The sequence below is a fragment of the Trachinotus anak genome, unplaced genomic scaffold, assembly GCF_046630095.1.
Source record: "Trachinotus anak isolate AG129_WGS33_773 ecotype Australia unplaced genomic scaffold, CSIRO_AGI_Tana_v1 ptg000018l, whole genome shotgun sequence".
NCBI classification, from domain to species: Eukaryota; Metazoa; Chordata; class Actinopteri; order Carangiformes; family Carangidae; genus Trachinotus; species Trachinotus anak.
The window spans coordinates 9,193,072-9,216,309 of NW_027273869.1; the positions used below are offsets into that span (position 1 = coordinate 9,193,072).

At 41.3% G+C, this 23,238-nt stretch overlaps 1 protein-coding gene across 4 annotated transcripts in view; it reads right to left on the bottom strand.

Annotated features, from left to right (window-relative positions):
- Window positions 1–105: 105 nt before the first annotated feature.
- dock4b (dedicator of cytokinesis 4b) overlaps window positions 106–23,238 on the bottom strand; it is a 112,942-nt gene continuing 89,809 nt past the window's right edge. The window contains exons 40-52 of one of the 4 annotated variants that reach the window (XM_071501779.1): window positions 22,946–23,112; window positions 20,209–20,295; window positions 18,165–18,341; window positions 15,246–15,329; window positions 14,669–14,788; window positions 14,071–14,192; window positions 12,897–13,008; window positions 11,164–11,245; window positions 9,755–9,864; window positions 7,928–8,000; window positions 5,592–5,708; window positions 4,746–4,810; window positions 106–2,554 (exon numbers count right to left, since the gene is read on the bottom strand). In XM_071501779.1, coding sequence (XP_071357880.1) covers window positions 2,099–2,554; window positions 4,746–4,810; window positions 5,592–5,708; window positions 7,928–8,000; window positions 9,755–9,864; window positions 11,164–11,245; window positions 12,897–13,008; window positions 14,071–14,192; window positions 14,669–14,788; window positions 15,246–15,329; window positions 18,165–18,341; window positions 20,209–20,295; window positions 22,946–23,112 — 1,772 coding nt within the window. In that variant the 3' untranslated portion in view covers window positions 106–2,098. The remainder of the gene's footprint in view (window positions 2,555–4,745; window positions 4,811–5,591; window positions 5,709–7,927; window positions 8,001–9,754; window positions 9,865–11,163; window positions 11,246–12,896; window positions 13,009–14,070; window positions 14,193–14,668; window positions 14,789–15,245; window positions 15,330–18,164; window positions 18,342–20,208; window positions 20,296–22,945; window positions 23,113–23,238) is intronic. The other 3 variants (XM_071501780.1, XM_071501782.1, XM_071501781.1) reach the window with 3 other exon arrangements.

Consider the following 23,238-nt stretch of genomic DNA (forward strand, 5'->3'; position numbering starts at 1 on the left):
TAGGCAGGCTTTTTGTCTGTGTCAAACTTCAGTACCCCATAAAAGAAGACAGACTCGCATCACAAATCTCAGTGGTCTGAAGGTAGAAATCTGTCTGTCAATCCATTTGTATTACATAGGGCAGTTTATTGAACTTGTAAATGTGTTAGGTGTCATTATGCATGATCTTAGTTTTTCTACACTCACAAAACCATAAAAGTTTGAACATTTATAATAATAATTTGCTGCTTCAACATTACATTCAAAGCTGTAAATTGTTATAGCTACATTTTGTTAAAAACACAATATTTACATTAATTGTAATACACAAATTTTATATTTGGCATACTTACATTAATCTCATCATATAATTTACAGGTTTCTCAAGTACTGATTAATGTGAATATTTAATCTCAAAAATTCACAACAAATCAAAAAGTAAATTAACCATACAAAAATGAAACATACAAACAATACTAAAGCTACCCCCCCAAAAAATTTATTTTAGATTGGTGAATATCTTACGCCAAAATTTCCTCTGTGTGAAATCTGCCTGCCACAGAACACTTACTTTACTGCAACAATGCAATGTCATTGAACTGAGCAACTATTCATAGTGTAGTCTACTCATGTCCACTTTTTAAAATCCAACCGAAAGTAAATCTCAACTGTACACATATTTGACAATGATTCGTTTGTAAATATTTCTCCAATAGAGCGTCAGTCTCTGTGTTTTTTTTCAGGTCACTGCTGACAGTTTAACTCTGCTCCAATTGCTGCTCTGTCAAATAGACACTTCATAGTAACAGTACTGGTCATAATACCGATGGTAAAATCTTATTTGTGCTTCTCTAGAGTTAAATATGATCAGTAGATAATTGGCTAATTAGGACGTGTGGGTAAAATAATTTTAAAAACCCTTTCTTAAAAATGTCTCTTTACTTACTAACTTCTTGACTCCAGGTCCCAGTTAAAAAAAAAAAAGAGTTTCTTTACAGCACATTGTACATTTTCCTTTGGCACAATACTTGGTAACCCCCCACCCCCCCTACCCCAAAGATCTGTTGTCATTTACATCATGCAGGAGGATTAGGGTGTGTTCACATAAATGGCAATGACCAATGGCGAAATCCAGCTTCTAAGCATGCAATTGCACTTACGTTTACCCATGTCTTTCTTCCAGGATCATGATTTTGTTGTCAATGGGGACAATTCTTGACTAGTGTGAAAAGTGAGAAGCTGATTTTAAAATTCTGGAGAGAAAAGCGCAGCAGAATAGTTTGCTATGGTGGTAATTTACCACCAGAAATCTCTTTAGTCTTCTGATTTATGAATCAATGTGAAATTAAAATAAGCCTTAAAATTGCTGTCATTAATGTGCTGAAGCTACCAAACCTTTAATATATTACTGCGTAAAATTGACTAAATGTTCCTGGCAAAGCTGGCAAAAAATACAGATATAGCAGGAGTTTTTAATTCAATCAAATACATTTTTGTTAGCATAAGTTCAACTTCTGACTTTTTTGTACCATTGATTGTGTGGATATGACTATGGGAACACACCCTTGTCTACTACACTTCACTGAAATGCATACTCGAGGCCTCTAGCACCTTTTTAGCCATACAGTATACAAATGTACTCAGTTAAAAAAAAAAAAAAAGAAACAAAAAAAAAAAAACGTGCAAGACTCACGGATAAAAGACTCTGTTTCCAATACTTAAGGCAAAAACAATTCTCATATATACCAATATACATATATTTGAGATTATTACATCTATCAAAACTGTGTTTTTCTAGAGTGTTCTGGTAAACATATGTTGCGACTGACCGTGGCGACCTACTGTACGTACTAGAGCTAAAAGTGCGGAATGACCGAGTCAAAGTCAATGCAATGCCCTCTAGTAAATACAAAAAGAAACTTTCTTTATCTGACAGTTTCTTCAGTTTTTGACTGCCTGTTAATCTATAGGCCTGTGTCTTTTATTGGAGAGTAGGTCAGGAATGCCAAACTGAAGATCACAAAAAACAAGTGAGTGCCCAGTAGAAAAGTGCAAATTACGCCAGTGTGTTTCTTCCACCTCCTTCCACAAGCCCCGGACCTGAACCCTTAATCAGCACCTATAGCTGGGACACCTTCCTGGGCAGAGGCCTCGGTCTTGGGACCCGAGGGTCTGAGGTTCCGTCCAGCTTCATGCTGCCTGTACGGAGCTGGTGAGGCTTGGGTGGCAGGGCCGGGGGGTCCGTCTGTGGGGGGATGGAGAGACTATGGGGCAGCGGCACAGGCCTGCGGGGGTTGTTCCTCTCGTACACGCTGTAGGGAGGCGGGGTCTTGTTCTCTCTGCGGATCGGCTCGTCTGAGCTGCTGGAGACAGAGTTTGGCAAGGTGGTGGGTGGAGGCAGTGGGTGGGGCGGGTGGTCACCTGCAGGCAGCTCGGTGCCTGAAGCCTCCGATACACTGCAGCGACTGAGGGAGGAGATGCCACTGCTGTAGCTGCCAGAGAGGACAGGAGAGTTGGAGACCAGGCTGGCAGACTGGCACTCAGTGGGTGAAGGGGTGAAAGGTGGCACTGTGGTCTAGGGGGACAGAGAGAATGACAGGAAATCATATACTTCTTTTCTCATGTCTTTTTTAAAGGGACAGTTCTAAAAAACTAAACTAAATTTATATTTCATAAGAGAAAAAGTAGTGAAAAGTATGAAACATGCTTTTATGTAATATATTTTTTTCCAAGCCTTTTCATACTGTGTCCCTTCAGATTCATCTTGGAACCCCTGTGGGGGTCTTGACCTCCAGGTTGAGAACCACTCACATCAAGCATCCTGCAGATAAATTTGTATTTCTATATTTTTAAAGAAACAATCACAAAATATATACTTTTGTGCTTAAGATTTTGTGAGCCATTTTTGGTAGTAAGCATGTAACCATATTGTATGCATCCTCTAATCAGTCTCCAACATGTGTGCTGACACAGCCAAAAGGCAACAATAAAAACTTGGTGTCAATGTGAATGCCACCAAAAAAAAGAAAAAAAAAGGGAAAGTCAGTGAGCAGATTGAGAGGGCCAGGTTTTTCCACTCCATCAACTGGCCCTGTGCACTGAGATGAAAAAACACAATATGCTGCACTTCTCCCTTCAAAAATCCGATCGCTCATCAAAATGTTTTTCTAAGCAATTACACCATGCTGCCATTAGAGCTGCTAAAACTTAATTGGATCTAGTGGAGTATACAATTGATCAGTAAGGTTGTGTTGTTCATGGTACAGGGGGCATGCACAAAGAGGTATTCATTTGACATGCACAACTGGACAAACCTTTTCACATTTGGGCAAGCATGATAAAAATCTGTATATTTAATACAGTGCTGACAAGTAGTTTCTTATTTTTCTGTTTCTTAACTTATCCAGTTTTCTAATCATTTCAGACTCTGGAGATGAATAAGTCCGGCCCTGTCAGGCTGGAACCACGAGTTTTCTGCAGGTTCACGACTGTCCTGGGGTTTGTGGTTTGGTAATGGGCCCCTCACTGCACTGACTGATGAGTGTGTTTGGCGTGTGTGCGCTCATGTGCCAGATAATGGGGCCTGCTGGAGGTCCACGGAGGACCCGTGTCTGGCTGTGCCGTGATGGGCAGCTTGGTGCTTCGCTCCAGGCCCCCTCACACACAAATGTGGCGGCAGGCACACACCCAACCACACACACAAACCTGATTGACAGAGCACGCTGAGTGCCAAGCTGTCACTCACACTTTGGTTTCCAGAGTTGCGCTCACTCTCTCTCTCTTTTCCACCTCACACACAAACACACACATACACACACACGCACACACACAAACACAAACAACCATATTCTTGGTAGTTGTCACACACATGTAAGAAGAGATCACACCTGCAACAAAGCTGGGAGCTTAGCACTGTTGCTTGTGACAAGCCCACAAAGAAGATAAGAGTTAGCAGGAGACAAGCTTTGGTTCACCAGAGTTTCAAAACAACTCTTTACCCTCATTAGGAGCTCACCTAGTGCTTCGCTAACCTTTCTTGGACCTCTTATGCATCTGCTGACTGGTATTAACAACTAAAAGGCTCATTAGCAATAATTACAGCTTGAATACAAAGCAAGAGTAATCAGTTATGTTTAGATAAACATAAGACACACTTGAGGTCAGAGATATTAAAAACATGTTTTCACGTGTGTCAGTTGAGAGATGCTGAGGGGAACACTGAGTAAAGCACACAAAGCACTTATCACAATAACAGTAAAGGGAAAAAAACATAACAAATACGGTTCATGCTTTGAAATTTAAATTCAATGACAAATACGTGTCACGAAGTTGAATAAATCCATCTGGTTTTGCATATTTTTGTCGAGCAGGCCAGACGACATCCTCTCCGAGTGTGAATTTAAACACAGAGGACGACAGTTGGTGTCTACCAGGTGTACAGTTAGCTAATACGATGAATGCCCTCCAGCTATCCCACTTAGGGTCCACTTTGGGACAGTCGTGTTATAAAAACCACAAAATCAGCAGCACTGGGGCAGTTAGCAGCTTCAATGAACAGTAATGCAAAGCTCCCTAGCCTTCCGGTTGACAGAGAATAGGATAAAGACCCTGGAGCCGGCCGGTAAGACGTAAGCGGTGCAGGATAAAGGCCCTGAGGCTGTCACTAAGCAAGGTCAGGCTGTCTCAGGGAAAGAAAGAGAGACTAAAAAAAGCCCAAAACTGAGAAGAGATGGACAGAGGAAGTGAGTGACAGAAACATAACCAACCTTTTGCGGCGATCTGGACGTGGGGACAGGGGACTGTGACCTCATGTTCTTAGCCGAGGAGCCTGCTGACAGTCAGAGGAGAGAGAGAGAGAGAGGGAGGGAGAGAGTGAGAGAGAAGAAAGAGGGCAAATTCAAATTAGAGGAGCATTTTTCTCTATTTGCCAGGATGACACAGCATGAGTCATGCAAACATACACACATGGAGATGAGAGGGCCAGTCGCTTAAAGCATCAATGAATCAAATATGCGCTGATGTTCTGCAGGTCCTTTAGGCTGCCTTAAGCTGTTTCTACATCCAACAGCTGTTAGTGCTCTATGCAATGAGGGCAGGAAAAATGGGGAGAAAAAATTCTCTCCATCTGCTTATAATGCTGCTGGGCAGTGGGATACATCAGAAAGCAGTAGGGAATAAGTTGAGTCTGTTGCATCTGTAAATAAGTAAATAACTAAAACACAGTTTGAGTTGATGGTGGAGAAAACTGTTGTTGAGATGTAATGGCATGCTTTTCTCAGGGGGACTGAAAAGAAAAAAAAACGACAAATCCAGGAATTGACTGGAATTTCAATTGGGATTGATTTCAGCCTTCACAAAGTCCATAGAGATTTTCAGACTTGTTCTCAGCTGAGCTATAACATCTCATACCAGAAAATCTCAGCTTTTCAACTGGTTAGTTCAGAAAAATGACGGCGTCATCATGTATGTGAGCAGAAGCAAGGAAGCAGCAGCTGAGAGCCTCAGATGGGGAAATGCCACAAGGAGGTTGAGAAAGCACCAGGTGTCAAAAGTCAGAGAGGGAAATTAGTACCATTCTTCGCTGGAGGATTCACTGTGATAGGCCAGTTTACCTGAGTATGGTGGCCTAGGAGGTACAGGAGGGCATAGCAATTTGCCAACAGAGTCAGAGAAGGATGGAGCGCCCTCTTTGACACTGTCTAGGCTCCAGCTACTGGGTGTGGGTCTCACTTTACAGTACACAGAAACATCACAAGTCACATAACAGGATATGGGATTACACAAGACAACATGGAGAACACAGTGAATGCATTTGAAATGGATGATATGATAAGTGAAAACATATTAACTTGATTGGCTGTTTGGCCACAATTAAATCTGCTAGAACACACCCAAGCAGTCCTGATGAAGTTGTTTTGCAGCATTAAACTCTCAATAGATAATACGAAGATTTTGGCAGTGGTATTTTAAGCATTGTGAGGTTTGTCTCAATCTTTGATGTTTGATCATGTGTCACAGCTGTATTGTTGTCTTCATTTTCAGAGAGATTGGGTGATGGGTCTAATCTACCACTTCATTAAGGCTGAGAGAGCTTTGTTGTCCTAGTTGCCCTAGTTGTAGTTAAAAACAAAAAGCGTAAGGTTATAGATCAGTCAGATGAGTCATGCTTGGGAAAAAAAACTACCCTGACTATCAGTTTGAAACAGGAAATGAAGAGCAGTCCCCCATGTTAAAGTCTGATATTCTGTTGACCCATCCGTCCACCTCAACCTCCTCCGTATGTGGACTTAACACCGTCACGTGACGTCCTCCTTTGCTCCCATCATAATTACTATGGCCTCTAAAGGGCTTTATCACTTGAATGTAAACATATACTGTTGAGGGGCACTTGCTCAGAATGACAGATGCCGTCATTCCTGTTGCAAAGACAGTCTCATTGATGCAGTGCATAAATTTGTTGATTCTTTTTCCTTCCATGAAAGGACTAACTGTCAGAGACATGACGAATGCAAGACTTTGCTCATTAGTGCAACAGGTCAAGCAACTGTGGCGCAGTGAAGGATAGTTTTTACCAATTAGGAGAAGACAGTGTGACCCCGCTGATGTATGCAGGATGTTTAACAAGCTTCGTTCACATTTGCATTCATCCATTTTTTTTCCCACATTACTCTTGTTATTATTTGTTGGTGAAAATTGCTTTTGTTTTTAAAGGTTATTTTGCATTTAGCTTTTGTGTCATTTTTCTAGATATAATACAAACTGAAAACAGAAAAATAATGGTCTTCTTCTGTGCAATGCCACACGTGCACATCTGGTGTGAAAGCAGGGAAATAAAATTTCATTTAAAACACGCTACTTTCTTACACTTTATGTCTGGGAGCTACATCAAGTGCAGACATTTCTGTAAAAATAAAATGCAATCAGACGCCGTAATTACAGTCACAGTCAGGGAGACTGGCCAGGTAACAGTTCATCAAGTTGAGGTAGACTGATGCCTCTGAACTCAACTGACTGCAAAAGGCTCTTTTATATTGCTCCGTGGCAGAGTAGAGTCTAGAGTGCATCATATTGTAATGACAGTCTATATTTGGTATCTAGTTAAACTTTAAGGTTCAAGGCTGAAGATGCGATAAACAACACTTGTATGCAATCACAGGTTTTGTGTAAATTCTTGCACCTTTTGTCATTGTCGTTTGCATAGAGGTGTGATGTCACCATATTGTGGCAGCTCATCTATCGCTCATCTCATCGCATCATTTACAGATCACACTTGAATCACATGGAAAGGTGTGTGTTTCTGTGAGTCACAGGGAAGCTATCACATCCACACACTTCACTCTTCATTTTAAGGTGTCTCTTCCTCATACCTCCTTAATTAGTTTTTTTTTTTTTTGGCTGAGAGCAAAAGAAAATGACAAAAAATGAGAAAAAATGACAACCTGGGTGGTTAACTCAGAGATATGAATGTCACACATGTGCATTAGCATTGCAGGGATAGCACCTGCCGTTTTATTACTCTTTTAAGCTGAGGCAAGATGAAATGCTGTAATATAGACCGTGAAAATGTAACATGTGTCTATGTGTTTGTGTGTGTTTGTGTGCATTCTGACAGACTCCCTGAAGCAGCTGTGTGAAGACAGATGCCTCCAGTCAGTTTGTGGTCAAACTCTCACACACACTCCAAGTCTGGAGAGATGACATCACACTGGATAGTGGTGTAAGCATCAGTGAGGGGAGTTACAATGGATTATGAATACATGACAATAAAGGAAAACAATAAAAAATAATATTAAAATTCTACTTTAGAATAAATTTAATTAAAAAAGTGTCTACACATGTTGGCACCGTTATTCTGCTGGAGGGGCTTCCACAGTGTTTCTGATGCTGGTGTATGGGAGACAGTGCATGGAAGTAAAACATGTACAATGTGTGAAACGCAGTGTTTTACCTTTGTCTGGTGCTGAGAGGTTGGGGTCACTCCTTGGTAAAGTGGTATCACCTATCTGATGAGGAGCAGCTCTCTGCACAGATAAGAATAAGCCCAAATTACTGTCAGATACATGCAGCATGAAACAGTGCATTTGTGATATAAAACATAAGTAAATGCCAGCTTTAAGCATAGAGGAATAGATGAATATTGGATGGTAGAAAACAAATATCAGGTGATTTTTTTTCCCCCCTAACAAATTCAATAAAATAGGCAGAGGGAGATTCAGACAGCAACAGTCAGTCAGGCAGAGAGAATACGTAATGACCTTCGTATCGAGCAGCCGTGTGATATTTGTAGGAGTGGGTGAGCACTTCTGCCTCTACCCTCAAAAATATATAAATAAGATGAATTTTTTACCTAGTTTCTCTAATTGCACTACAAATGATACAAGCAATCAATGTTTGCAATAATCAATATTCCATTAGCAGCTAACTGCCGGTCCCACTTTTGTCAGGTTGGAATAATTGTTAGGCCTCCCAACATCAATTCATCTGTAGACTTGAGACGACTTAACAGAACACAAACAGGTGAACCGTGCCAGCAGCGCTGACTGGAAGAGATGAACAGCCTTGAAAAGAAAACACATTATTTTTTCTGTTACTGTAGTTCTGTCACTGAGGATGGAGTGTGTGATTACATACTAGCTCTCAGCCACTGAAGGAACTGAACTTATTGGCTCTTGTTATTGTGGTAACATTAGCTTGCTGTACTGGAATGTGTTTTCTTAAAAAAATAAAAAAAAATAAATAAATAAAGCATCACAAACATAAAACATCACTAACATCACCCACTCTTGAAAAACTGCAATTCTCAGCTACAAAAAGACCTCATGGCATGTGTCCCCAGGCATTTGTTCTCTCCGAGACAGAAGTCACACATAAAGATATATTGTACAATACAAAGGTGACCTTGTTTTTGCCCCAGTATCTACCTTATAGGCAGCCGCAGTTTTGAATAAACGTGTCTCCAGGGTTTTAAGTGTTAAAAAATACACTTCTCATTTTGTCTTATTCCAAATCTTACAATCCCACACTTGGATGACACATGGATCTAACAACCAAAGCTATCTGTACGAGCTGCAAATGAGAGAAAAATTTGTGTTCTTCTTCCAATACCCTCCTTAAAACCGTACAACCAGGGCAGATATGTCCATCTGAATGTGAATCTGAATAAAGTTTCAAAGTGCAAGTGTTTTTCCACAACCTCTGTTCTCCATTCCCAAGTGTTCTTTTAATGATATCCTCAGTGTTGTAACACTTTAGTGTTGGTTGCTAGATTCATCCAACACAAACTCATAATAAAAAAAACTTAAAACTACAGATTATATTTTCAGTCGTCTCAACACTGTAATCCTTAGCTTTCGCCAAACATTAGCATTGCACATAATAAGCTTGGTGACTGGATGTCTCTTGCCAAAGTGCAATATTGATGTTTCAGCCTTGATCAAAATGGACATGAAACTGACGTTGTCAGACTTTCCTCGCTGCCTCAGTGGTCAAAAGCTCAATTTTCAGTTTCTAGTTTTTTACCTTTTCTTTGCATGCAAATATCCTTTCGTTTCATTCTAAAAAATGTTGTTTACATGCAGAGGGCTGCACTTCCTGTGGCTTGACAATAAAAATCCAAAAATCCATTCACCATTAGCAATAAAAAAGTACAGCTGAATCCATGTTATAAAATGATATAGATTTGTAAAATATGCATTTTTTCCAGTACTGTGCATTTACTGTACACAGATTGTACTGCCCAGCCATAAGTGTGCATGTGTGTGTGAGTGTGTGTTACCTGTGCAGGGTCCAGGGGGTTGGGAAAGATGGCACTGACTGGTCTCTCTCTCGGAGACAAACAGGCGTTTTCTCTGGAATGTTTGTGTTTCTCTGCCATTTGGGGTGAACCTGGTACGAGATGTCACAGCGTTAACACACACGGGCACACAAACCCACACAAGAGCATGTGCAAACACATAAGGGACCAAATAACAGCAAGGTGTTAGACTATTACCCACAAATACTGGCCACAAATCAGGAAAGACCAATCTCTCTTTCTCCCCCTAAGCCTCCACACCAAATCTTTCAGTCTCACTCGCTCCACAACATGATAAATGGCCTTCCCCTTCCCATACCCACCCACCCACACACACACACACACACACACACACACACACACACACTCCTCACTCCCTTACCTCCTCTGTTAGACTGGACAATCACAACTGGCAGAGACACTTGTTAAACCCGGACATAGAAACACATATAACACGGCGACGGTGATGAACGCAAAAGCGCACACACACGCAAACACTCGCTCACACCATTTTCACTTCCCCTCATCTGGCTTTGGCGACTGTATGGATCTCGATCCATTAGCAAATGTGATAGCACTTGGAAGGCTATCATATGAGTATGAGATACCCATCGCTGGCTCCCATTCAGATAAGACCACACTGGCAATAATTCTCCACAGGCTTTATGGGTAGACAGAGGCCACTTTTATAAGGGTGACGCCCGCTGCCAGCAGCTTGCCAAAGGGGAGTGTATACACTTCCATAAACGTCTTCATATTTTCTTACTTTTTATGATGTGGATCAGGCAGAAACGCGTTTGCACATTTGAACACCGCGAGATAAGAGGGCAGACGGAGAATAGATATTCACACTCTGCCGGAGAGGAGGGCTTGGATGGCCGAGTCCCAGCCAGGACAGGAGATTGTATTTAGGTCCAAGAGGGATACTCCACACAGCTGCAATCATCTCTTACTCTCTCTTGCTCTGTCTTGCATTTTCACTGGGTCCATGTTTCTTTCAACAGCATTTGTCTCCATGTCTCAGCCCATTTCATTTTTCATCTCGGCTCATTTCGTATTCTCTCTATTTTGCAGTCTCTAAGTTTCCATTCAAGCCTCCCTTCTCATTGTTCTCTCTCTCTCTCTCTCTTTTTTTTTTCTTTGCCCCCCATCTCCCTCTGCTCTGTGTACCTCTAGCTGTAGTCTAACCTCGCTAACCCCGCCAGCCAGGATGCTGCGGTTGTTTGAGAGAACATCATGTCAGTGAAAGGTCAAAGTTTCAGTCCTTGTGCTCAGTGTGTCCAGCTGAACCTCTGCCTGCGTCCTCTGTGTGAGTCACTCTGTACTGAAATACCAGTTACAGCTTATAGTGCATAACATTGCAAAATGAGCCGTTCTGCAGGCAGTCTCACCTCTGGCACTGGAGGGGGCTGAGCTGGTGACATTGGGCGAGGCAGAATGGTTGGAGCTGAGGCTTGAGGTAGACGGACTGGGCTGTAGGTGGTGACAGACAACAAAAACAACTGCATTAACATCATCAGGAGAATATCATAAAAATTCATTTACGTGAACAGAATACAACATGAATTAACTTAGTTTATAATCCATTATTGTTAAGGAACCAAGCCACTGTGTGTCTTCTCCAGCTCATGGAACTGGCTCAGGTGTCATCATGAGACTAAAAATCACGAGATATGGTTGAAAGCTTTGATAAGCTAGTAATTTTACTCTGTAGCTTATATTATTCTGTTTCACATTCTGTTCTAAAAAGGTCAACAATGATCCACCATGCTCAAATATTTGAAATAAATTTGATGGCACACTCTTCTTGTTTGTGAAAAAGAGACAATCCCAGTGAAATTTGGTGACACTACCAAAGTGAGAAATTTACATACAGATGCAGATGCCTGTCTTTGAGCGGCTTAGGTAAGTTTGAGGTGTTTCCTCCTGTGGCACCGTTTGAATACTGGCTTTTGATTGTCTATGAAATACTAAATATCTCCATACACCAGTGACGTTTTTTTTTTTCTCCACATAAATCGCCACGGACTTGTTGCTGTACCTGCACTTGCTGCTGTCATTCCACGTGTTGTTATTGTGCACTGCGCCTGCCTTCCTCTTCTCTCCAAGCTTGGTGTCAAGTTGACTAGGACACTTGTAGTGTTATTATATTGCTCTCGTCAGTCCTGTTAGAATCACATCTCTCATACCTATGACATGAACTGTACCTTCTGTACTTATAGGAAAACTAATACTGTCACTGCCATTGACTTGGTCTCGAAGTATCGCTTCTTGTGACATCCCTTCTCCAAACCAACTACCGAATCAGCATATAGCTACAAACCAACTAACCCATCAGAATATGGCTACAAACCAACTAACCAATTAGAACATGACTAAGGGATTCTCTTCAGGCATTACTGAGATATCACATTCTCGAGGTCACTGTGACCTCAACCTTTAACCGCCAAAATCTAATCAGTTGATCCTTGGGTTGAGGTGAATGTTTGTCCAAAATTCGAAGAAATTCCCTCACGGCGTTCCTGTGCTATCAAGCTCACAAGAATGGGACAGACGGACTGACGGATGGACGACCTGAAAACTCCAGCCCTGGCAGTCACCGGCACGGAGGCATAAAGAGCTATGCTGATCAAATACAGCACTGTAATAGCTTCAGTCAGATTCCTTTTCCTTCTCACATTTTCCTCCTCCCTGTTATTCCAGGCCTGCCAGGTGTGGCCGACAGCCTGCCAGGAGTTGTCAGCAGCTTTCGGAATTGGCCAAATCTAGTTTAGATTACTGCCCAACTCCAGCCGACTCCCTGGGCACACCACACAAAGCATTGCATCCTTATTTGATATAATCATGACAATTTGCTTGGCCAGACAAAGCTCCAAACAAGCACTGAGGGAGACAGAGAGAAAGGGTCAGAGGAGAAGAGAAATGAGGGTAGACCGGAGAGAGGGTGGATTAAAAAGTATTACAAGTGAAATCTGTAGGGAGCACGAGGGCAACTGCTGGAAAGTGGACTCAATCTGCTACCTTAAGAGCCTTTGTGTGAGTGTGTGGGAAGGCATAAGAGGCTGCATGGATGCGTGTATGAGAGAGGGAGAGAGAGAGAGAGAGAGAGAGAGAGAGAGATTACCTGCATGTTGAAGACTTCATCCGAGCTCTCCGATTGTCCTGTGATGTTGCTGACTTCGTTGGAGGCTTGGGATGACAGAGAGGATGAGGAGTAGCGGTTCACCGCAGGGTAGCTGAGAGGACTGAGAGTGAGAGACGCGCAGAAACAGATGGTTATGATGGCTTTTGGTAAATGGAGATAGGTTATGTTATTATGTTTCATTAGCTCTGAGAGGTTTCACTCACCGCAAATTCAGCGTGAGCCGCAGAAAAGCCGACAGAAAGTCAGGCAGGGGGGGAAAAAGACAAACAGGGAGACAAATGGGGAGAAAAATGTCAGATTAAAAGAAGATAATGGATGCAGCAATCTCAGCATTTCATCAAGTATTTGTCAGCCTGAAGGTAAGTGCAAAAGAAAAAAAAGGTTAGAGAACAAACAGAAATGGGGCTTTTAAAGGAAGGTTGAAGCAGGAGTCCAAAAAATAAATGTAACCTGGTTTGGTGTTGCCAGCTAAAAGAAACCAAAACTCAATAAGCAAAACACAAAATGTCACTGGGAGACTGAGTTGAAGTGTGTGTCTGTATCTTTCTGTGTGGCTGTGCCCCCTGGGATCAGACTGTGGAGGCAGAATGTCGCAGGTAGACAGAGTGGCAGGGTCACTGAACACATCAACACACACATACACATACTCCAACACACACACACACACGCACACAGTCTGCCTGCTGGTCCGGCAGCAGCTAGCCAACAGAAATATCCCTGTGGGTGCCAGCCATCCGCCCCCACCTATTGTATGCCCAGATGGAGCCACACCAGTAAAGAACGAAGGAAGAAGAGAGCAAAGGCACAGAGCGTGGTGTTCGAGGTCAGAAGAGGGAACACAGAAAAAGTAAAAGAAAGAAAAAAAAAAACAGCTATGGTGAAGACTGATGTCGGCAGTGAAGGGCAGCATATCAAGAGAAAGCAAAGGAAGGTGAGACACCGTAACGGAGGAATTATAATCCTGAGGCTGAAGTGAAACCTTGTTTTTCCATCTCTAATATATAGACAAAAGTAACTGACATTTTCAAAAGCAAGATGTTTTCTGTCCTTGATTATTCAATCAAAAATGAAAGAAAGGAAAGACATCACATATCCATACAACATGAAATACTCAAGAAAATAGGCAACAAAATTAGACAAAAACAACTGTCACCTCCGCCTGACAATCCCTCTGCCTCCATCTGGGCTAATGATGTTGGGCACAGAGTTCCTGCATGGTCGTGGGCTTCCGTTGGTGAAGTGCACTGGGCTTGCGCGTACATAAGCCGAAAACTCCTGAGGTTTTCAATTGGAGAAGAGGAAAAGCACACGATTAAAAGCTTCTTCGTGCCAGCGTGAGGTATGTAAATAAAGTACACAGAAGTTTTTTGTTTAATGAGGGGAGGACTAACGGCATCATTCACTCAGAGGTCTACACACAGCGGTTGGTGTCTGCTGTAACATACGAGTGTGCACATCCAGTTAATGATTTGAAGAAAATGATGTTGCACAAGTGGTTTTGTTTTAATCTTCCTGTTACGTATCTTATTGTCATCAGAATCAGAATCAGTTTTATTGCCAAGTATGTTTTCACATACGAGGAATTTTTTCTGGTGATTGGTGCAATTGAGGATCAGGGGGATCAGCAACAGTGGGGTCAACAGTGGTCATTAACTGAAATAACTGAATTCCTCTTTGATTTGCAAATTTGCAGCCCCTGAAATACATTCAAGATGTACTGAAGTGTCACCGTGTAGTGTCCTCTGGCCTACCTGTATGCCGAGGCTGGATTTCATCAGATGAAACTGATCCACTAACTTCTTATGGAGAGGTCTCATGTCCTGGGGAACAAACTTTTCATGGACAGCGAGGCCGTACTCCAGAATATGTGCCTATGAGACAAAAGCTGGTTAATGTCTATGATTGTTACAAATAAGCCAATCTGAGAACAACCCTGGAAATAAAATGAAAGATCAGAATGAAGGACATTTTATTCCTCCCTCCTTATCTGTGAAAATTGCCATCTAATGGGTCATAAAAGAGTGAACCCACCTAACCTGGATTTTACCGATAATACTAAACTAAATTACGTTATATATAGTATTGTAAATTGAAAAAACAACTCAAGCTCCCCTTGCTCTCTTGTTCTGGAGCTTTCTAGAACAAGTGAGTAAGTGGACCTTGAGCTGAGAGTGTTTTGTCACATGTGGTTTTCAAGGTCAAGAATGAACAGTCTCAAATGTTATCAATATATTGTTACCATGTTGGAAGATAAACTTGTTGTTGAACACTTTATAAGTATATACTCCACCTAAAAGTACCCTGCTGCATTAATCTCTTATTACAAACCTGTTCAAACATGAGTTCCCTCAGTCGCCCGATCTTCTCGCCGTCCTCAGGATGATTCATAATGTAGTCCTTCACGAAAAAGGCCTGCATTGAGACAAAACGCAGAACATCTGTTATGCACACACCGGGAGTTGAAACAGTGGAGCTCTCAGCACTGCAGTGTTACCTGAATCCCCGCTGGGCTGACACAGTGAATTAGTGTACACACGTTTTATTTTTTTATGTTTTTATTTTTTCTTTTGAAAAAAAAAAAAAAAAATCACGAACAAACTGAGCAAATAAGCAAACAGAATAAACTAACTCCAGCTGAAATGGGGTGTAAGACTCCTGTCTGTGTTTTTGTGTTGTGATATTAATATCAAGTTCAGGGACCAGAGTAAGGCTACACAACCACTAAAAATAGAAAAACACTGTGCCAAGTGGATGTTAGTGGAATCAAATGCCTGATTATACTTTGATTTTTAGGAGCCAACTCGGTCTCAGATTTTAAAAGCTTTTTTTCATGTTCATTCGTGTCACTGCTTCCCATTACAGATCAGGTCTCTTCAGAAACATCACACTTCTTGATTATGGGTAAGGGACGGTGCTTTCTATTCACTGTGCCAGACATTTCCTTCAAAAAAGGCGACTCAAAGGAGAAACAGATAAGATGAAAAACGCCTTGGTCTGCTTTGAATGATGAGAACTGTTTTTGTTGCATCCATACATTCAAGTCCAGGTCCTTGCTGTTTACAATGCCATAAACACATGTGAAACGTCTACAGATTATAATAAATCCTTGTCAATCTGCATCAGAGTACACAAAGAGGAGAGACGACGGACCGATGAAAGACCCTGCTCACAATCTGCTTCCAAATCTGCCACAGAAGGAAACACAAAAGCACTACTCCGCAAAGAAAAAAAGGGACTGAAAGGTAAAGAGGGAGTTCACAAAAAAGATGAGAACAGTTCCTCTGCAAAAGACACAGCTGTCTATCTCCAAAGAGACAGGCCTTGATGATGCTTAAAGAGCTGCACACATGTGAGCAGAGAAACGCACATGTAGATCCTTATGAATGAATGCATGCCCCTATGGCTTGTGGACTCCCGGCTCAATAAAAGGAGGAATATTATTATTCCAGACAAACATCCTCAGATGGCAATCTTCATTAAAATGGCATACATTAGCGAGCAAATGATATCACGTTCCTCTCTTATTAAATCATGCAACACATGAAAAATATTTAAATTACATTATTACATTTTTTTTATTGTTGCTGTACTATAAAGTATATATGCAATATTGTGAAGTGCTAAAGAGAAGTGCTGCGTTTCAGCAGGAAATTTCATCCACGGAGCTCCAGAAAAGGCAGCGAGAATAATCAATAATCTTCTATGAATGATGGAAATTTCTCGTCGGGCTGCGGGGAGTGAGACCTCGCCATGGAGTGGCTCAGTTAATCATTAGAAAAGTCCAATTAGAGATGCAATGCTGAGGGGAGGGGAAATAAATCAGACAACATTCCCCCTCAAGGGTATCAACTCAAACTCAAGCAATAAATCTAAATATTAAGAACGACAATTTCGCCTTCATTTGTAGCCGAGCCAAACAGCCACAGCTGTCAATCGGCATTACGTGGAGAAATTAATAGATTTACAGGAGCGTTCCACGGGGCCCCGCATGTGCTACTCCGCAAAGAAAAATGAGTGCTAATATGAGTGGCAACGTGTTTGCTCCAGAAATAGCTCCGTCTATGTCCACCTCATGCTAAATAATTGAAAAATGTGTCACTTTCTATTGTGCATGACATGAAAATACAATTTAAAAAGGGTTGAATGAAGGTGGTGATCAATTTCTACCCAGAGAAACACCATTTATACACTTATATGCATAGAAATATATACATAATGATGCCAACGGGGTATAAGTAAAGAGCTGGTCCATAATGACACTGGAAGCTGAAAATGATTCTATACGCTACCTTTTGTTAACAAAATAATGGCAGTAGGGGTGGAAAGCACTTCAGCGACCCTTGCCTTTCTGGCTCTATCAAGCATCCTACAGGCCTTAATAGGCTACTTCTACACAGAGGCACGCTCTTCTGCACAAGCCCAATAAACACTCACCAACACACACACACACACACACACATATACAGTATATGCCCACACACATACATGCACAAACATGAACATTCACCATCACATACACACTCCCAGTGGAAAGGGGTGGTTGCTACGCGACACAGAGCTAGCTGCTGAGTCCACTCAGTTTGTTGAGGGTAAAAACCGTTTCATTAAGGAGATTTTTTCTTTTGTTGTTGTCTCTTTCTTCATTTGTGCTCTCCCTGGTGAAGAAATTGCACTGCACTGTTTTTCTGCAATTGTCTCACGTCAGGAGGCTTTTGATGGAGCGGTGAATGTAAGTGTGTGTCAATGAGATTGACCATATTTCAGTGTTTCCCTACCAGTCTTTGTGTTACCACTTTGGTGTGTAATAAAGCAGCTGCATAAACATTCCCATCTCATTCATTCAGCCATTATTAGCCATCTATCTCCTTATATTCCCTCCTCCCAGTCCTCCATCTGCCATTTTTTGACCTGACCCCTCTTTCTCCCCACATCCATCCATCTATCCATGCATCCGTTGGCCAAGCCTCCAATCCATCCACCCATTCCTCCATTACCATCCATCTAATCTTTCTGCTTCCACACCCTCCTCTGCACCCTGCTCTCCACTCATCTATCCTTTTAGTCAAACCTTCACCTAGCCATTCATGCGTCCATCCATCTGTTCATCTGCTCCTCCCTCCACAAAACACTCTCTGTCCATACATCTCCAATAAAACCCACCTTCACGCATCATTAGGCAATCCATATGTCATCGCTGCCTCGGTCTCTAAAACCCTCCAACCTTATCCTCCACCTATCCATCCATACCTCTTGGTAGCGGGCCAGCCCCCCGTTGACAGCGGCGTCGATGACCCCGTTGAGGCACATGGTGAGGGGGTTGATGTTCTGCATCTGCCGGCTCTGACACTGGGTGATCAATGTGCGTAATTGTAGGTTCTTGTTCTCGATCACCTCGATGGCATTCTCCAATGGGCTTACCTCCACCTGCGAAGGGAGAGGTGGTAGCAAAAAAAATAAGAGTTTTACACTTCCTCTGTTGCACTAAAAGGAGCTGAAAGGAAGAAGAAAATAACCCCTGATGAATTAATCAGGTAACCTTAGGTTTGGCATTGAGACTACACTTTATAAAAGAAAGCCTGCTTTAGGATTGTGGCATTAGCAAGAAATGGGCATTTATCAGGGCTGTACTAAAAACAAAAGACGCTGTTGAGGTGCATTATGTGGAGTGTCGGATCCAACATTTATAAATAAATAAATAAAAAGGATATATTGGCTGTGATGCTTCGAACATTCTCTTTTTAATCTCTTGCATGTTTCTAAACTTTGTGGAGGCGCAATGCTAAATTGCTGGATAAACCCTTTAACAACTTTAATTTAGTGCATCGACTCTGAAAGCTTTTTTTACCAAAAATGTTTCAATTAATTTTTCTGAGAAATTGTGCTTGTGCAACCAAATTGCCCATTTGTGTGTGAAAGTCCTTAAAACAGTACACACTAGCAAAAAACTGTCTGTCTGCATTTCTGGCAAAACCACAATTACATCACCTTAATTTTTTAATCAATTACCTTATTTTTTCAAATGGTGGATATGTAATTCCAGAATAAATATGTGTAACAATTTGAAACCTGCATTAACAAATATTTGGCCACTTGGGAACAGTGGAAAAACAAGCTGTAAACACAACACTGACATGCGAATCATCTTTGAAGTTGATATAGTGGACTTGTTAGTTAACAGTGGCTTTCTTTTCTACACATCCAGCAGATACTGGAAACATTAACATTCATTTAAAGTGTGGTTTCTGCCACCTGCTGAATATAAGTCCACAGTTCACTTTCCTTTTAACTCTTGGCTTCTACCTGCTTCATTGGGAAAACAATGCTGATGAGTGCAGACAGGCTGAATCAAAACACTAAAACCGCGAGCCGTGAAATCAAAACAGTGAGGTGACAGATGCTAAAATTCTCTACAGAGTTGATGGGAAATGTGTAGTCGGGTGATAATTAATCTGTGGTTTCACATACATGTAGCAATTTGAGCCTTTGTTCATATAAAAAAATAATGACTATAGCAGCTTTAAATATCAGGCATGCACTGATAATTAACATGTGGTTACTTTTGCATGCATTGATGGACACACAAAAAAAAATCTTCCTTTCATTCTTCATTTCTTCTTCTCACTTTTTCTCCCTCTGTCTCACACAAAGCTTAATCCTCTTGCTAATAAAGCTTTTTCCAGTTCTGTATTTTATATGCTGTTGCACTGCACAACCGTGATAGAATAACACTGGGTTCACAAACCACAATTTCACACCATGCTCGGCAGCTATGTGCTAAGGAATATGCGCTTAGACCAACAGGAACAGACACTGCTATGTGCTATGTTTCGCATATGGTGGACAAAACAGCATTAAAATCCTCCCACTCCTTTGAGATCTGAATGAGAAGATCCACGACCAAAAGCTTTTGAGGGGATTTACATGTAACACAGTGTGGAAATTGACTCATATCAAATATAATAGTGATTCCAGGCTAAAAACAGACAGGGACAAAGTATTGGAAAAATGTCCTTACCAAAAAAATGGTTGGTTATCAAAGCAAAGCAATTTGACTTTAAGCACCCAAGCTATCCAATATAGGAAATGAAATGTGTCCAATCGCCCCAAACTCATGACCTGAGTCATTATTGTCATTCAATGTAATGACCTGGATCAATACTTGGGTATTGGCTGGCAACACTCTGAATTGCAACCTGCAAAATAAAATCGTATTACAGTGTCCCTTGTGTGAGATGGCTGTGTGCTGCAGTTGTGTCTTCATGGTTATTCCATCAAAAGTGGTCTCACTCACCAGCTCTCTCTTCTCCACCTCAAACCAGCGGGAGATGCCTGGAAGACTCTGAACCAGAGTCAGGGTTGTTCTCTCCACCCACAGGCTCTGCAGAAACACACGATACACTCATGAGTATTAGCTGATTGCTTCACACGCTTAAAAAAAAAAAAAAAATCCATAGCTACTTATTCCTGATGCGCGCACGCACTCTATCTCTGGCGGACAGCACACAATTTAATTACCGTTCCACAGTTTGCGGAAAACATGTCGAGTGCACCTACTGCCAAACACCCACTTTTAGGTGTAGGTCAGATGTCATGTCTTATATCTCGTATCATCATTCATGCTCCACCACTTACCCTGTCAGCCAACATGCTTGTCAATATGCCAACATCCCACAAGGTCATTCTGAAAGCACGTAAACTATAGAAATTCCAGCATTGACTGCAGGCAATTAACATAAGAGATTCACAGCACGGCGGAGCACCTGCAGTACCGTTCACTGTGTGGGAAACGCATCAAGAAACACGAGGACTGGAAAGGAGTTAAATGATAATTGTAGAGTGTACTTTTAATAGCGCCTTCTGATCTCTTGCTGATTCCTTCCTGACCGGGCTAAAACATTCAGTCAACAGCACTCAGTTAAAAGCTGAAGTCATAGATAAAGAAAAAATGCGAAACATTTTAATCAGATTATTTTCTTGATAAATTGACAAATTCTGGCAATGTCAGAAAATGGTGAAAACGTCCATTACAATTTCCCTAAGCCCAGTGTGACGTCTTCAAGTTGCTTGTTTTTTCCAACCAACAGTCAAAGCATCAAAGATGTTTGGTTTGTTATCACGGAGGCTAAATAAAAGCAGCATGTCCTTAAAACTGAGAAGTTGGAACAGGGAAGTATTTGGCATTTCCCACTTTCCAGCTTCTCATATGTGAGGATCTGCTGTTCTGTTTACGATTCTCTAAACTGAATGTCTTGAGGATTTTAACTGTTGGTTAGAGAAAACAAGCTGTTTAAGATTTGCAACCTTGGGTTCTAGTTCTGGACAGATCCATTGATTTATCTAGCAAACAGTCTGACAAAAAAAAATCTTCCCCTAAAGATCCACTTTCTTTGTTTGTTTTTTTTTTTTTTTTAGCTTTTTCTTGAGAATTTTTTTTGTCATGTTTCTCAATTATTCAGAAGGTCAAGAAAAAAAAATCTTCCACTCAACATGAAAACACCCAACAGTTTAATTGATAATGACACTGAAGTCCATTTTCATCATAGATTAGCTGCCGATTATTTTTTCGATTGATTGATTGATTAGTTGTTGCATCTATTAAATGTGAGAAAATTGAGATGTCTGCTTGAAAAAGGAAAAACTTTAATGATGAACTGATTATGAAAATAGTTTTTTTTCTGTTGATTGACTAAACAGTTTGAGCTTTAATTAACTGTGGGTTGCAGTCTTGCATCTTGATCTCAGTCACAACTAAACGCTACACTACATCCTTTTGTTTTATTCTAGATGAAGCTAATATGGTGCAAAAGGTGAAATCTCATTATACAGTTGTGTTGTTTGATCACTATAAGGACATTTGTTTTCCAAAGAACAAAGCTGATACAGTAGAGCTTCATTTAAGTTTGGAGGCAGTGTCTTGCTCAAGGACACTCCAGCAGAGCAGATGAGTGCTGACACGTTGTATCGATCCATTGTCCTCAGGTTGAAGAAGGGTCTTTTGTCTCACTACACAACCCTGCTGCCCTTTATTGATTCTGGGCTTTTTTAAGGCCAAGAAATCCACCTGAACACCTCTTATATTACAGTTTCAGAGCAGGAAGTTGAAAGGAAAAACTGACATAAAATACAAGTCTTGACCTTTCTGCAAACCATTTTGGTCTGCAGAATGAAACGGAATTATTTTGGAATTTTGGAAACAGCTTTCTTTTAAAGTCTTCATTATGACAGATCGCAGCATATCCGGGCGGCTGCACACCCTTGTCACCACGCAAACGTTTATCATGCACATTATTCCCACCTAAGGGCCAGAGATACTCAGCCCTGATGGAAATGTAATATGATGATTAAAGTTGGCCAAATGGCCTTAATAGAACTGAGATGAAATGATCGCGTGTGTATATCTGTGTATTAATACCGAATATTTATGAGCCTAACAGCAGGGTCTCCGCCGTGCATGTGTGTGCGTATTATGCGTTTACGGTGTGTGCAGCCGTGTGAGTCTGCATGTGTGTGGCTGTGAAGACTTCATTTGTGCAGAGCTGTATGCAGCGCAGACTGGTGCCAGAGTTTCTGAGCATAATTAGTGATACAGGAGTCATGATGAATAAAACATTTGCTAAACATAGACTAATACCTGGGTGCAGGTTCAAACTATCACTACCTACACAGGCTTAAAATCAATGAACAAGCCAGGGAAGGAAGTAAATGAAGCTGTTTCACATTGGGTTGCAGTGACAAAATACTAATGATCATAAATGTATAATTTAAATTTGTGAAATATTTCATAGCACGACATTTTGCAGCTACCCCATAAGCAGTCATTGGCCACAAGCTCATTTTTCTAAAGGCTTAGTTTCATATCTCAACAAAATCTGTGACTTTTATGAGGTGAAAAAAGGGACGAAATGATACAGATGACAAGAAATGTCTACGTGACACTGGCGTCTTCTTTGTACGTGTGCTTCATGTGTCAGTGACTGTCTTTATTCATCTGCCTTTCTAGTGAATTTTCTTTTTTTTTCCACCCGTACCTTGAACTCATTTTCCTTGTCTTTGGTGCCCTTGTGAAAAGGCCGGTCATATCTGAACCTCCAGATGTGATTGAACTTGTAGAAGCTTTTGATGTTGTCAGGCACTCCGTCTCTCTGCAGCACATCTTGACTCTCCGGGATTGGTGTTACGGCATAGATCTGCAGGTCTGGAGGCACCGGAAGTTAAGGAAAGAGTGAGAGAGAGTGACAAGGGGAAGCACTACAGACAAAAGCAGACAACAATTCCTCAGTGACCTGAAAGAACATGGGAACTCGCAGATACAATTACACAG